At 41.0% G+C, this 17,187-nt stretch overlaps 1 protein-coding gene across 1 annotated transcript in view; it reads right to left on the reverse strand.

The window, feature by feature from the left end:
* Positions 1-9,585: 9,585 nt before the first annotated feature.
* Positions 9,586-17,187, reverse strand: part of Pappa (pappalysin 1) — a 228,225-nt gene continuing 220,623 nt past the window's right edge. Inside the window, exon 22 of the mRNA XM_041632518.1 lies at positions 9,586-10,843. Within this exon, the coding sequence (XP_041488452.1) occupies positions 10,736-10,843 (108 nt within the window). The 3' untranslated portion in view covers positions 9,586-10,735. The remainder of the gene's footprint in view (positions 10,844-17,187) is intronic.

Below are 17,187 nucleotides of genomic sequence, written 5' to 3' on the forward strand. Positions count from 1 at the left end.
TATTTCATGGGAGCTGGAACCTGGAGCATACTGAACAACGAATAGGCAACTTAACGGGTTGGAGAGTATTGTTTTGGGGTATCCCATTTTGTCTGAGCCTCTTCTAGGCTCATCTTGTCTGAGCATGTCTCTTAGTCCTCTTTACTGTCTATTCTTAAGGAGGGGAAGCCTGGTGTGTCGGAAGTTCCTGGGACTCTATGGAATCTTTGAGTTGTACATTTCCTGCCGATAGTAAACCATTCCCCAGACGAGCTCTATGTATTTCAGCTCCTGTGGTGATCCTGAGAGAGCTCAGACTAAAGCATGACTAGCAATTTGGTCTTTGCATAACTCTGGTCAATCATGTCTAAAACTTTCTTCTCCAGCGTGCTTCCTTACTTTTCTCTCTCACGCTAGGATCTGATGAGCTTAACAGTTGCTATTTTTTTGCACAGTTATGCCCTATTTCACTCTTTTAAGTTTGATATGCATTATTACCTCTGCCTGTATCATTTATCATTGCCCATTGGGTTAACTTCTAATTAAAAACTCTCCCACATCCACAACCACACTGTGTGCCTGGTGGCTGGGTGCTAATCTCTAAAGTTAGATGGTGAAACCCAGAAAATTCAGGTGTACCCTTCACAACCCTGTAACGATGGCTATCTATCAACTTTTACTACTTAGCTTCAGGAGCTTTCGTCCTTAGGGTACTTGAATATTATTAACTTAGGCTTTTGCTTTAAATAGACACAAAATGTGACAAGAAAAGGTCTGGTCTATACTGTATAAATCTCAAGGTTAGGGTTTGATTTGGGGCCATTCATTATTTTAAAATGAATCAATATAACTCTGAGCCTCAGTTTCTCTAATCAGCATTACTGAGTCTTGTGATTCCTATAATCGCAGTGTTTCATTAGAATTAAAAGAAAGTACTGATCCACTTCCTCATATTAAAGAAATGTATGCTTTCTCCATGCTTGCTCTTCTTGTCACCCATTTGAAGCATATTCCAGGAACTATGGGATCATGTTGGCTTTAATTTTTTAAATTTCTGTTCATTCCAGACCCATGCAATAGCTTGGTCTTGCAGCCAAGGTTTATCTTGTTTCAGAGATGGACACAAGCTTCATGGCTTGCAGAACATCTGTCTTGGTGACATGAAAGTGATGCAAGTCTTCCCCATGTAAACACTAGGGAGCTGGGGTGAGTGCCAGACACCTCACCTGCCTGCCTCCTTTTCTGCTATGAGTCAGGGATGTGAGTGGAGAAATAGAGAGGATAAAGGAAGAGTGAGCAGCATTTTCTAAGTACCCTGTACTTGCTAGGCTTCCCTTAAACTGTCCATGGTTTTCCTAGCTCATCCCAGTTTGGATGGGAAATCTGAAAAGAGCTAAGAAGCAGAGTATTGCTTTGCTCAGGATACCACAGTGTGCTTACAGTTGTGATCCCAGATGCCTTCGGAGACCTTCCCCAGTGCTCTCCTACTATGGAGACCACATCACCATACTTCCTTTGCCAGAGCATTAACTCTGTTTCTTTTGTTATTTGTTTTGTTTTGGTTTGTTTTTGAGACAGGATCTTATATGTTTCAATCTGTCCTACAATTCACTATGCATATGGGAATAAGGATGAACTTCTCATCCTCAGCCCTCTGCCTTCCACACATTTGAATAATAGGCATGTACCATTGTGCCTGTTTCATGCAATGGAGAGATCAAACCCAGGCTTCCATTGGTGGCCAACGTTCTGTTCTGAGTCATATGCCCAGATTTTCCAAATCCTGATCACCTGATCTCACTTTATTTTCCTGAATGATAACTTTATCTAATCACGTCATTGAACAGGAAAGAAAAGTTTTTTTAAAGTCCTGTGACATTGAGTTAGGCTGTGGTGGTGCACGCCTTTAATCCCAGCACTCGGCAGGCAGAAGCAGGTGGATCTCTGTGAGTTCGAGGCCAGCCTGGTCTACAAGAACTAGTTCCAGAACAGGCACCAAAAGCTATAGAGAAACCTTTTCTCGAAAAAACAAACAAACAAAACAACAACAAAAAACAGTCGTCCTGTGACATTTTCACATGAGCAGTGATCACTGCTTTTCCCAGACTACCTAGTGTTTCCTCAGGTATTCATGTGTATCTTCTCTCAATCCTTCTAATTTTTGCTTTTCCACTGCCACTTAAGGGGACTTCCTCACAGTTCATAGCTGCTATGTTCCCCACTCTTGCCACCATTATCCTAGCTCCCTGTCAAATATCGAATACCTGAGTCCTTTTCAATTAGAGCGCCGTGCTTTATTGTTGAAATCTTTCTTAGGTTGATCGATGCAATGATGGTCTCGTCGTTTCATCCAGCACCTACACATTCTCGTTACCAGCTCCTTCTGTCTTCGCAAAGGCACAGACAGATTGTACCTCAACTTCCTTTCCTCCACAGCAGCGCTTTCTTTCAACTCAAACCTTGTTCTTTTAGTGCTGAAAACTTTACTCAGAAGATGACAGACCCCTGTGATGAATATCATTGGCGCACACCTTTAATCCAAGCACAAGGAGGCAGAGGCAGGAGGATCTCTGTGAGTTCTAGGTCAGCCTGGTCTACAAGAGCAAGTTCGGGGACAGGCTCCAAAACTATGGAGAAACCCTGTCTTGAAAAACCAAAAAACACAAAACAAAACAAAACAAACAAAACAAAACAAAAGAATAATAGAAAAGCAGTGCTTTTATCCTAAGTTCTGATTGCTGCCACTCAGCTTGTTAGTTATGGAAATTTTATAAAATTCTTTTTATGTTCATAGTTAGCTGCATTTAACTGCACATGAGTCTTATCATTAACAACTCATTATGGAGCCAGGAGTGGTGTCACACACCTTTAATCCCAGCAGAGGCTGTCAGATCTCGTATCAAGACCAACCTAGTCTATAGAGCAAGTCTCAGGACAGCTAGGGCTAGACAGAGAAGCCCTGTCTCAAAAACAGGCAAACAACCAAAACCTAGCTATGGGGTGGAGGAGTATTTAGCAATGCTTTTTGTTGCTTGGCTAGTGACTTCCCTTCTGACTCTCAGTATACTGTGCTTTTATAGCTAGTCCTGACTTCCCTTGTCTTGATTTTAAGTATAATTCTTACTGATGTCCCCCAAACAGTAAACATCAGCACACAAACAAGTATTTTGAGATGCCTTCTGGTGGCACAGCCAGCCAACAGCTCAGTGGACAGTGCCACTGTTATAAAATACCTATGAAAGAATCATGCTAGGGTAAATTGTTCTTATTCATTTTAAAAAATAAGTTCAGCAATAAAATTGGTGTGTTATTAATGCTTACCATACCACCTTTGATCTCAATATGAAGAGAGCCAATGCAACCTGTGGCAGGAATTTTCTAAATCACTGAAAACTTATCTTTAAAAAGGTATACAATTAAGAACCTTATGAAGGGGCCGGGCAGTGGTGGCACACACCTTTGTGTGGCATTTCACTTGTGTTTTAATAAGTAAAGCTTGCCTGGGGATTGGAAAAGTATAACAGCCACACTGGCCAGCCTTACAGACCTGTCAGCAATGACACACACCTTTAATCCCAGTAGCCACATTTGCCATAGAAACCAGACGGTGCATGCCTTTAATCACAATGGTACAAGCCTATAATACCATCTCTAGAGAGGATTATAAAACTGGAAGAAACAGCTCTCAAACATAGTCTCATTCTGAGATTCCTGGAGGCAGGATCACCATTTTTGACTGTGGTCGAGATAAAAGCCAGTGATGGGTTGTTTCGCTTTTTGCGTCTTCAGGTGGAACCACAGTATCAGTCCTTGAACTTTTGTTAATTGTGATTCATACCTTTAATCCCAGCACTCAATAAATCGTGGCAGGGGGCTCTCCAGATCTCCATGAGTGAGAGGCCAGCCTTGTCTACAGAGTGAGTTTTAGGATAGCCAGGGCTACACAGAAAAGCCCTGTCTTAAAAAACAAAACAGCAAACAAACAAAAAAGGAACCTTATGACGTTGATATTTTATTTTCATTTCACAGATAGGAAGACAAAACCTTAAAGCAATTTAATAATTTTCCAAAGACTGCCTAGTTACCTACTAACTGGCGACTGGAGAACAGTAAAAATGTGCTACATAGAGAGAAAGCAGCAGTATTTCCATCTCAGCTATCGGGTACATGAATGGACTAGATGATTGAGTGTTCATTGTTTTATTTATTATTTTTAACACAACTTTATTTTGAAAATTTTGGACATATACATTGTGTTGTAATCAAATTCACCCCTCATCGTCTCATCCCCCTTCCACCTCTGCAGACATCCCTTTTCCAAGGTAGTCTTCTCACGTTATTGGTTTTTGGTCTGACACTTGTTTAAATAGGTTTGCTTGTATGAGCTTGGGTAGAGGGTTTTTTACTGGAACATGGGCACCTTGCCAATGGCTGAAACATTGAAGAAAATAACACTTCTCTTCACCTGCCACCGTGAAGTGGTAGTGACACCATAGAGAGAGGCAGCCCTGTCCCAATCCCCAATCCATGATGGAATGTTGAAGGATCCCCCGGTTCCTCACAGGCTTATGTAGTGCCAACATCTGTAGTGAGCTCAAGAGTGCAACAACCATGTTATAACCAAAAGACAGGATGTGATCTGTTTTGTTTTTGTTTCGCTGGTTCTTTTTAATGAAAATAAAGAATAATCTCAGAGGTTATTGTTGAAGACAGAGTTCAAAGAGCAATATATAGTGACAAGTGGTGTATGCTTCAGGGCCACAAAGTGGAAATGTCTTACAGTGAATAATAATGTTGGCCAGGTTGTGCATGTACAAAATATAAATATCCTTCAGGAATTATGTAGACGATTTGGTACATATCAAATTCAATTTAATGTTTTTCATTGATTTTTCTAAGTTATATACTCACATATTCTCTTTCATGTTATTGTGTGTATGTGTGCGTGCGCACACACATGCACACATGTCCATTTTATAAGACTCTACAGTAGACAAAAAACACACAACAATATGTTTAAGCAGACAAGCTATTATATATTTTCATAATATAGAACTTTAAGGTATAGTAATCAACAGTGGCAAAATATTTGTCTTTGACATTATTTTTGTGTATGTGTGTCAGATCCAAACTGTAACCGAGACCAGAAAGAACAATACGAAGACACAAATCCATGAGAAGAGGATAAAAAATACCATGAACAGCAAAATATGTCTGAGTATTTAAAACCGTATAGAAAAAATAAATTAGATGAACCATTGTGTAAATATAAATTAAAAAAGATGACATTCTTAATAAATAAAGTTAACTATTTACATTTTTATATATTGCTGAAAGCTTAACTTAGATCCATAAAACACATCAACAGGAAAAATAAAACCCAACCCAAGAGCAGCACGTTCTGCGCGTGAGGTACAGGAAGAAGGTTAGAGTTGTATTTAGTTTTTGGTGTTTACTTTGCTTTTATCTTTCTTTTAACTCTCTCTCTCTCTTCCTTTTTCTGTCTTTTTTTTGTTTCTTTGTGGCTTTTTTTGTTTTTTTTTTTGTTTTTGTTTTTTACAGTAGAGCAGTAGAATTCTCATGAGAATAGATTTTAAGCACTTCAATAAAGAGTCATATTTTTTGGTTGTATTCCAGAAGGTGCCAAACAGATTCTAAGATCATAATAATTAAAAAAACTCAATAATTATGATAATAATAAAAAGGTATAATATGATACATAAATATGGAAGAGCAGTTTGTAATATGAATACATTTTCTCTAGATGAGATCACAGTTTTGTAAATATTACATTTAAGTATATATATATATACACACATATATGTACAACTATATATACATGTGCATATATATGTAAATTTTTATTTATATATAATATCTTTATATAGATAGGAATCTGCAGACAGGTTATTGGTTATAGAGACCCAAGACAGTAACTCAATAATTGTTCCTAGTTCTCCTCTCACTGACTGCTGGTGTGAAGTTTAAGAAGCCCAACTTGTACTCAGAATGTTATCGCTCTTATTACTGAAGCACATGATGTGGAAACTAAGTGTAGGAAGAGAGGAATCTGCTGGAGGAAAGACGTCAGACCCTCTTACTCTGCAAATTGTTAATGCCCCCTCCAAATCTTAACCAGATGGCAGGAGCCTGACTTTTACACTGTATGAAGTCACTGGATTTTAGTCAAATCGTTGAATTGGTAAAGGTCAGAACAAGGGAGGGGAAACTTGCAGTTATCTACAGAGAAAAAGTCCCCTGTGCACTCTCTTAAGGTGAACTGTAATCCAGGCATTCTGGGTTTATGCCTTGAAATGTCAACCAAGCACTCCCTAGGTCTAAAAAGGCAATAGGCCTGTGAATTCTTGAAAAACAACCTATGGACTTTGCACCAGGTGGTATCTGCAAGAGATTACACAGTCCATGTAAAAGCCTCAAGGCCTCATGATCCTCTGTCCTCCCACTGTGAGGTAGGTAAGTAGTAGTATCCCCATTTTTTGTCTAGAGAAACTGAGGCAAATGTGGAGGCAATCTGATGACGTGTTCAAGATCACTGAGTGAACTGACTAATGCCTGGAGTCAAACATTCTGGACCTTTTTGCAGACAGACACATAAACCTCTACCTTCATTGCTATTACATTACTCTTACAAAGGAAATAACAGCTAGAAATTTGGCAAAACTTGAATAAATTATTAAAAGAGGATTTTATAAAACTCATTTTGTATTTAGTTCTTTACTTTGTTTGTTTTCTTTCTCAAAATTCATTGGGATCACCTGTCTGGTCATGTAGCAGCTTCTTAGGAACTGGGCTATGCAGGGTGGTTCTGAGTGTGGTCTTCAGGAAATTCAGGGCCAGACTCGCAAATATAAATAACTTATAGTGTGACAAGGACAAAGACATAGTTTATCTCCTTAACGTTTGGTAAAACCGGTATTTTAAACACCCACAGTCCCCTCTGCCATAGACAGTCACCAAAAAAAAAAAAAAAAAAAAAAAAAAAGAAAGAAAGAAAGAACAATGTCCCACTAAAAGTAATTCAAGGGAGAAAATGCCTTACTTCCTGTATCTACCACAGTGTATAGAAAACAGCAGACAGTGCCATAAAACCCCACTCTTCATTCTTTAGAGAAATCTCTATGTCATCTCTACATACTTTGTCTATAGAATAAACAGTCTCCTCAAGGAAGAATAAAAATAGGGTTCATATTCTTAGGTTTTGATGATACACTTTAGTTCTGTGCAATCATATTGTCTTCTATTAATTTCTATCCTTACAACTTTGTCACCATCAATTTATTTCTCACTTGAACTAGGTCCAGAACACACACACACACACACACACACACACGAGAGAGAGAGAGAGAGAGAGAGAGAGAGAGAGAGAGAGAGATAACAGGACTATAGTTTTCCTCCTCTTCTGCTCTTCCCTTTTCTTTCTTTCATTTCTTTTTCTACTTATTTTTTTAAAAAACAATCACACAGGTAAGACCTTTAACAAACTGACAGTTAAAGCCAAGTTAAACCAAACCTGGAAGGGAGGTAGCTGAAATCTGTCCCAAAGAATTATTTTCAACAAATAGCATTTAAGCATTGGCCAAAGTGGGAATGAGACAGAGAATGGTCTCGGCAGTGGCCCAGTGTGCTGAAGCCAAGTGCGGCAGCTGATTTCCTCCCTTTCCAAAAGCCTGCTATTTAAGACTATTAATCTCTCCTCTGCTTTACACCCCTTTTCACCTACCCACACTGACTTCCCCAGGACTGACTGCCTTCCCACACTGACTTCCCATACGAGATTGTTGGCACAAAATCTAGGGGTATTGCAAGTCCTTTGGGCAGACAGTGAGTTGCGGTTTTGAACAGTTTCCCAGATGGGGCCTAGAGAACTGTCCACCTCGTCTTTGCTTCCTTGCTGCTAACAGCCTGATACTTCTTCAGCTGCAGAACTCCCCAGTGCTTTAGGGGCCCAAAGCTGTGGCTGTCCAACAGTGCTGCAGACCCGCCTCCTCCTGATTACCCCATTGTCGAGAGCAGATGACTGAGGGGATGTGACAGGGAGTTTATTCTCAGGAAGAAAATGAAACTGAGAATCAGTGCATTGCACAAATACAGCTGACTGTCCTGCACTAAGAGAAGATCCTCTGAATTACACATCCCTTGTGGGCATGAGGCAGGCTACCAGTTGTGTAGCTTCTTTTATCTAATAGGCTCAGCAAATATGAATTTGCTCCTGGCAGTTTTGATTGACAGCAAGGAGAAAACAGGATGGGATTTTGCCTGGAAAGGCCCACTTCACTGTATGAATCTTCAAAGAGGAGCCAGCCTTTAGAAATCGGCTGGAGAGTAGGGACAGATAACAGTGGGAGGGAAGAGAGAGACTTGGATGAGGAATGATTTACAGACATTCTTATGCTCTTTCTTCAGTTTCCATGACTCTACTATTAATAATGTCATCTTTGGGTCTTAGGTGGTTTCTTTGTTGGATGGGCTGGTCCTGTACTAATCTTTAGCTTGTTCTAAGCTGACACAACATATCTAGTCAAGAGAGGGGCCTGAAGGGTTGGCAAAAGGTTCAGGATCCTGGAGAGTTAATTGTTCTTGTATTTTGTTAAGGATTGGTCCTAATAATTAGAGTGGGGAGTGCTATATGTATAAATGCAATCTGCTCTTGGAGGATCCACAGTGCTTGGCCATTACGTCAGTGGCTACCTCTCCATCCTAGACTTCAGCTTCAGAGGACAAGCTTCGTACAGGACAAGCGGCACAGTCTAAGCACTGTATCCTTATTTGTGGGCACCTGTGGGAAAAGCACCTAGGTACATTTCTTGATATTACAAACCACTGATGGTCAATAAATAGCTTTTCAAATATTCTTGGTCAGTAGAAAAAAGCTATTGGTCCAGAATATGAAAACACAGTTTGTGGAGTTGCTGTTGGTCCTAGTAGAAAGGGGAGCATGATAGATTAACAATGGAAGCCTTAGATGCAGGGTGGCTGCGCATGGGCTGACAATTGTATTCTGTTCCAGACTTTGCTTGTACTAGTTATTCCCACTAAACCTGAGATCAACTGATATCCTGTCATCTTTAAGTTATACAGTTCATTTAGATCCTGCCATCTCCTTGCTTCCCAGCTCCATGTTTCACAAATTATATCAAATTTAACTACTCTATACACTTCAACCTCTGTTAATCTCTTCCCATATTAATTTAGGGGATGTGTATAGGTAACCAGAAAAACAGAGGCCCTGCATACATTGTTGGCTTCCATGTACGGTTGACTCATTTCCTCTTAATGTTTGAAAACTAAATATGGGAAGAGGAGTGGAGATCAACAGTGAATGTGGACAGATGTCCTAGCATCTAGAAAACTATATGGAAAGTATAGTGACTGTGCTGGGTGCTGAGTCTGGATCTCCAGAACTTCTTAATGTTTCTTTCCTCCTCTAGAATACCACCTACATTGTTCATATCCAAGACATTTTAGAACTGCATCTGCTTAGAGTAATAGTGGGAGTCTGAAGACCAAAGCTTGCTCTAGCCTAGAGAGCTGGGAAAACTGAAACAAGAATAATAACCCAAATCATGAGCATTCCAATAGCCTCTGGTGGCCCCAGCATCCCCAGGCTTAACACTGTTCCACTTGATTAGAAAATCTAACACTGGTTCAGATATTCTCAGGAAGGGCTTGAGCATCTGATATCCCTCAAGTCTTTTCCAGAATAAGAAGTCCACTCAAGGAGGACTTAAACCTGTTAAAATTTTTTTCTTGAAGATGGGCCAAGAAGTGAGGAACTCTGGAATAATATGAATCACTTTTAAGGCAGTCTACTTGGCTATACGGAGTCTGTCCTAAGCTAGTTCTACCACCAAGAGTACTCAGTGTATGGGCAGAGCAGCAGGAATAGCAGCAAGTGTGGTCCAAAGGGGAGATCTGGAGAACGGGTGGATCTGGAAGGCATTTGAAGACCTCAAGTCTCAAGCAAGGAGCTGATAAAATACAGGACTCTGTAGTCCTAAGCCATTTCCAGCTCGGCCTTACACCCTGGTGTTGGGGCAAAATTCCCATGGCAGCAGAATAAAATGGGGAGCTTTGCACACATTGAAATATTTACTTACTCTTGGTCCCTAGTTCCCTAGAAGATTCATAGTCACAAACCATTTCACTTCTGGTCTCAAAACCCTACATAATGATGTATGCACTACATTTTCTGTGACTTGGATTCTGAGTTATATTTGCTTTTCAGTCCTTGTTGTAGTTTCTACTCCCAAGGACAGTGTTGGCTGGAAGCCTGGGAAAGGAAAGAGTGAGATGCGCTTTTGTTGTTGTTTTGTTTTTCCAGTTGTTTTCTGCTTTTCTAAAACTGCCCTCACACAGATGTTTGTTTGGGTGTGTATGCATGCATATGCACTAACCACAGATGTGCATCCTCCTTGATACAAAACATGATTTTGTTGTTGTTGCTTTGGGCTGTGGTCATGTGACAAATGGTTAGAATTTTCAGAGGCTCTGGGACTACATGCTGTGTACGTAATCCATCTTAGACTGTGGGATAGTATGCCATTCCATCATTCAACATGGTGAGATTCAGTTCATTGCCCCACAGTTGGTCCTTCCTGGGTGAAATTAAAGGCAGACCGGTTGGGTGCTAAGGATCCCTGGTGTGGAGAGGCCATTTCATTGAGCAGCAGACTGTGAAATCAATACCAGAGGGATGCGGGTCCTGGTGTTGGGAAATCTTGGACAACTCCTTTGTTTAGCCGTGACTGTATCCCCGAAGGTCTTTCCGGGTGTGTTCTTGGGCTTCAGGGTCCCGACAGGCACAGTCATCTTGTAGGTCACAGGACATAGGAAAGGGAGTGACCTGAAGAGAGAAAACACTGGGATGAATTAGATGGTGTGGTGGTAAAGAGCAAGAAGACAATCATAGATTTGAAACAGAGACTCAAGGTCACGTCATGGTTCTACTTTTGTGACACTATGATAACCTTTTCTGCAGTCCCAGGGTCACTTTCACAGCAGGCTGCATTTGCAGAGACAATTGCTATGGAGAAGGAAATGCTCTTTTCATGTAAGAAATTCTGATTCCCCTTACAACTCTCCAATTTCAATGATGAAATTGAAACAAGAAAAGGGACGCTCTTTGCTGAAAGTGAGTGACCTGCTGCTACTTATAGTAAAACAAGCTGCTTCTCTCTGTGCCTCGGAAATAACTGAGTAAGTTATAGGGGCTGAATGACACGGGTAGATATCGTTATGAGTGCTAATACAGTTTGTTAATACAGTTCTACAGTGGAGAAGAAAGCTAACAAAGAAAACTGTTGTGATCAATAAATTAAAATAAAAGATGTGAACATATCTTTTCAATGAACATAGCTCTCTGAGCATACTGTATTTATGATTTGGGGAGGCAAAAATAAAATCAAAAGAATGTATGAAACAAGCTTTTATGACCTCTACGGAGCCTGGAGTCCCAAGTAAGAAGCATTTTACACAAAAGTTTTGAATTAAATTTTTTGTGAGAACCTTTCTTGGAAACAGAATTTAGCATAAGAAAAAACGAGAGGCCAAAGTTCCATTCCCAGTCCACCCTGCCATGTGCTCTGTGACTTTGGCTGGCTGGCCTTTCTAGAAAGTGGTAGGAAAAGCCCAACAGAGCAAGTGTCTTCCCCATCCGGCAGATGATCCATCTTTCCCAGAGATTGCAGTGCAATCCCTGCTGAGTCCCAGCCTGAACTAACGTAAGCGATTTCACCGTATTGCATCATGACATTTGTTTGTAACTTTCCCCAGAGGGTCCCCCATCTGCGCGGATGGGTTTAATGACCTCATTCGCCTCCTGCCTAGGCAGGCTCTCCAAGTGCTCACTTTGTCTCTGAAAGCATCTTTGTCTTCCTTGTTCGTTTATATTTGTAGACTAATTCTCTCTCTCCCCATCCCTCTCTCCTCTCTTAGCCTCCATACTAACAATCTTTCTCAATCCTGAAATTTTTGCAATAATTCAAACTGAAGTGTTAATCTTATTCCCTCTCTATCACTTATTTCCGGCATGACCTTGAACATGTGACAAGCTCTGGAGTCTTAGCAAACTCATTCATTATGTAGGAACAATAGAAGTACGTCCTTATGTTTCCTGACACTGTGATGAAGGATAAATAAAATAGCTCATGAAAAATACCTAGTAAATGTTTGATAAACGAAGTGATCAATTATACAGACATATATTCATGGACACAGATTGCAGACACACTGATATGGCTCCCTCCCACCAATTCTTTGAAACTGAACTAGAGACAGGGTCAGTCTTGTTCATTATAGTTTTCTTAGAGCCTGAACCACAGAAATGGTGAGATGCTCTTTGTTTCCCCTGCCATGCCCTACCCCCTATGCCTAAAACAGCTCTTTGCTTCACCTTTCAATTAAAAGATGCTTTACTTGGTGCCATGCTAGTCAGCTTCGGTCATCTCTCTTTCGAGCATCTGCCTCTCAAATTACACCTGCTCTTCCTTCTTCAGGGCATTTACAGCCTAGCCTCTAAGGCAGTGGTTCTCAACCTGTGGGTCACAAACTTTTTTGGAGGTTGACTGACCCTTTTATAGAGGTCGTGTATTAGATATCCTACATATCAGATACTTACGTTACGATTCATGACAGTAGCGAAATTACAGTCATGAAGTGACAACAAAAATAATTTTACTGTTGGGGGTCACCACAACACCAGGAACTGTATTTAAGGGCCTCAGCATGAGGAAGGCTGCTCTGCTCTGAGGACTTGTTTGTGGAGAAAAAATTTTAAACATTCTCTCTAGAATCAACTGTATTCTTTCCTAGACTTATTTCCCATAGATTCTTCATCTTCAGGAGGAACACACATGTTAGAACTGTAAAAAACACACAGAGACCGAGCCTAGATCGAAGGCAAACTCCAATAGCCAACTAGATGTGGAGAGTCCCATGCTGGCAGCCCAAAGACCTGGACCGCGCCTCCTTGATTCAGGCTCACTGTGCACTTTAAAGAAATTACCTCTCTGTCATGGTCCATAGTTTCACCATGTATAAAACAGAGATTAGAACAGCAACAATGCTACAGATGGCTGTAAGATTCATGCAAGAGAAAACACACAGAATCCCTAAAACAGGGCCCAGTCTATAGGCTTTCCTCAGCAAGGAATAATATATCCTAAGTCAGGCTTTTCTCTCACATATCCACTATCTTGTCAGCCTCTTGTCCCTTCCCTGCTCCAGAGTCTGTCCCTGACCCATCCGTCTTCCTACCCCCTCTCTTGGCCGTGCTCATCTGCCTTGGAAACATTCCAGTTAGCACTAAAGTCTTCTTTAGATTCTCTGTGTAATTCTTTCCCACCAGAGCGACTTCACCTACTGCACAGACAAGTATTTAACAAATTCTGTTTCTTGGAAGAAAATTCAAACTCTCTGCTATAGGTCCAGGGCACAACACCATCTGAGCACTGTATGATTCTCAGCCTTCATATGCCTCTTTTCTCCTTCACCTTCTGGGCTGTAGCCCCTTAGAGTTTTTCAAACACTACAATTTTTTATTAGGATTTTTACATTGTAGCCTTTGTCCGTTCAGATTTCTGTGTCTTGACGGCTCTGCCACATGTCTTAGCTCAAGACCTCCTCGCCTTTCTCTTTGATCTTAGGAGAGCACACAACATTACATTTCACTCTTCCTGCACAGAATTGTTCTCACGTGGGGGTCAGCTTGGTCTGGGAAGGAGGTGGGGCAACTGTTGAACTGAATATTTGCTGAGTGATGGCCCCGAGTGGACTCATCCACACGTGAATGCACAACAGACGTAGCATATGTAGCACAGGTCGTAATACACGTTGATATTTATGATTTAACAACCAATATGGCTGAAAATATTTATCTGTATGGGGAAAATAAGAAAACAGAACCCTGTCCAAAACAAAAAAAAGTTTGATATCATGGTGTGTGTGTGGTGTTAAGTCTGGGGTCTTATATATGCTAGGTAAACCCTCTCCCATTGAGTTGCTCATACCTCCTTCCTAGGAACTTGGAAAAGACTTTTCCCAACAAACTCTGCCTTTCCTATTTCCTTCCCTACCCTCTTCAGTTCTCTTAGTGTCTCCAAGTCTCCAAAGTCACAGGAGGAGCTCCGGCACCAGCTGATTCTCACACTGCTTTGGCTGTGTTTGGATGAGATCTCTATGCTCTGTCCTACCAAGGTCATGGTGGGACACATTGCTTAGCCTTATTACAGGGGGTGGGGCTTGCTCTTGTTCCACTTAGTATACCAGACTTTGTTGACTCTACAAGGGAGGCCTTACCTCTTCTGAGAAGTGGAGCAGGGGAGGTATGACAGTAGGTGGTGGGGACAAAAGAAAGGGAGGAAGAAGGAACAGGGGCTATTATGTAAAATTTTTAAAATTTAAATAAAAAATAAGAAAAAACAAAAAAGACATATCTGAAATTAAACAGTGAAAAATATAATTAGAATGTGATTAAAGTCTGGAAGACTTGGTCTCCAAACAGGAATCTTGAGTTTCACTGTGTTCTTTAAATACAGGTGTATTAATAAGACCATGGTAGAAGTTTAGAATTTACTTGTAGGCTCCAAGTAAGAGACAGAGGCTTTCATAAAGTTTGTACAATGTTCTGATGAGGAATCAAAAAGTCAGCTCCTCTACAAACCAGCTCTGAGATCTTTGTCTCTGAAGGTGAACTGAGCCTGAGCTAATCTCAACCTGCATTATCTCATTCAACGCTTCCCAGCAACCCTAATAAGGCAGCTATTCTTATTAGCCCCAGCTTATACCTTAGAGGAAACTAAGCTGCGAAGAAGTGAATCAGTAGCTGGCATGAGGCCAGGGACATTCATCTGTGTTTACCAGCATCTCTCAGTGCCACCCCAGACCCCTAAAGAACAAGAAGAGTAGGAGTCAGACTCATCTTACTGCAAAAGAAAAAAAAAAAAATCTAGGTTTAGGTACAAAAAACACCGTCTGATTTAGTAAAAGCCATGAGCCTGATTTCCAGTCTCTGAATTCCTACTTAGCTTCTCTTCCAGGTGACTTGCCATAGAAATCTGCCACACACCATGGTGGCCAGATCAGATCATAAATGAAGATTCCCAGTAACCATGTAGCTATGTTGTCCCAAGCCAAGCTCTGCTAACAAGACAGGATCAAGGACTCAAAGTAGGAATCTCTCCCTTTTCCTCTTGGCTAAAGAACGGTGTTCAGGCCTGCGTTTTCTCCATCGGGGTGAGCTACCTATGCTAACCCCTTCATCTATGGGTGTGAATGGCTCAGGAATGCAGCTTGGGCAAATATACCACAAAACTCTGGCTGTAGCTCTTGTCTAGGGTTGGGAAACAGGCAAGGACTGGATTCTGACTCATACTCATTGGAGAGGTAATAGAAAGTCCTCTCTCTGTCTCTCTCTCTCTCTCTCTCTCTCTCGTGTGTGTGTGTGTGTGTGTGTGTGTGTGTGTGTGTGTGTGTGTATTGAGGAAATAAGAGGCATCCTATATTGACAGTCTGAAAGCTTTGGTTCTGCCACCCCTATGCTATGGCACTTTGGGTCAATCACTGTATCTTCCCAATTCTTAGGGATTGTTTAGTGTCCATATAATTCGTTAACAAGGCAAGTAGAAGACATGACACATATAAACACTATGTTTCTTGGAAGTGGGGTGGATACAGCACAATCAATGGATAGAGTGTACAAGTATGAGTAAAATATTCATATTTATGAGTATTGTATTAACAGTGAGGAAATCTACTGGTAGAGATGGAAAGAGAACTCGGATTGAAGTGCTTGCCCTGTGATTGACTTAAGGTATACTATCAAGAAAATCACCTCCTTTTCTGGGCTTTGGGTTTTTTGTTTGTTTGTTTCAGTAAAATGAAGGCAATAAGAATCCCATCTGGAGAGATTTTCCAGGAAAAAAAATGCAGCACCGTGTATTGCACAAAATCTGTGTTCATGAAATGATGGTGATAATGATCATGATGGTACAGGCCATGGTGATGGGGATATTGGTCATGACAATACCATCATTGATCATGACATGGTGAAGATGGTGGAGGTGATGATATTGATAATAGTGACATTGAATATAACACCTTGAGACAGAAGAATTGAATTCACTAATAGTAACAAATTGAAAGGGTTTTTCCATGTCTGCTGCACATAAAAAGTCAGGACCTGGAGGAAAACAGGGCACTCTTGGTATCTGGGATCCCTGGGCATGGAAGAATTGGGCTGCTCTGCTTAGCTGGGCACTTATACTCTGCTGCTAACTTTTTACTTTAGGCATATATACCCTACCTTCTAAGGAGCATTCTCGGTTCCTCTAAGCTGATACTGTGCTTGCAATTCTTTGTCTGTTTCCCTATTACCTTTGTAGAATGATCAGACATACTTGCCTGAGTGGTTAAAGCCTTATCCTTTTAGGCTTCTTTCTATTTCCTCTGTTCTCTGATCTGGCTCTACAAAGGGACAAAGGGAGATGTGACTTTCTCCCCCCTTTCCCTAACTGATGTCTGGGTCTTGGAATAATCTGTGCCCTCTGCTAGACACTCTTCCTTCCTTTCCTCTGTGTCTGCTCCTTTCTTCAATCTTTCTCCTGAGGTCTGATGGATGTGTTATGTCTCATCTGCTATGTAGCCTTTTCTAGGAAAGTTTGTTCACACTCTTTATTTGCTATGTTGTCATCAATACTTGCTCAAAGTATTTAGATATTTGTCCTTACGATACTCTTAGTATGGCTGAGCCCAGTCCATTATTGTGCAGGGCTTATCACAGTATCTCTCCCTTAGCAAGGGTTATCATCACACAGGTGACTGGAAAGCCCTTGTTACAGAGAAGCCTCTCTAGAGCGTATGGATATGTATAAAGCAAGATACTTGCTATAAGGAGAGACACACAATGCTTTGGCAATTCACAAGCCCATTGAAAGATGGTCAGAAAGTTTAGTGTCTGGTGACATGTTTATCAAATGCTATAGATTTTTATCTCAGACCTGCTACTTACTGGTTGATGACCTTGACCTTTCTGAGTTTCATCAATACCTACAAGAGAGCTATTGTACTTGTGAAATGAAATGACAGAAAAAGCAGGTAACACCGCATGTGACAGAGTCGACTGTCATAACCACTCACTAGGACAGCTTGTCTAGTAGTAGAGGATCTTATCCCACAGACGTCTCTGTCACC

This window comes from Microtus oregoni, unplaced genomic scaffold, assembly GCF_018167655.1.
Source record: "Microtus oregoni isolate MIOR12 unplaced genomic scaffold, Mior012 000041F_ref0000270, whole genome shotgun sequence".
NCBI classification, from domain to species: Eukaryota; Metazoa; Chordata; class Mammalia; order Rodentia; family Cricetidae; genus Microtus; species Microtus oregoni.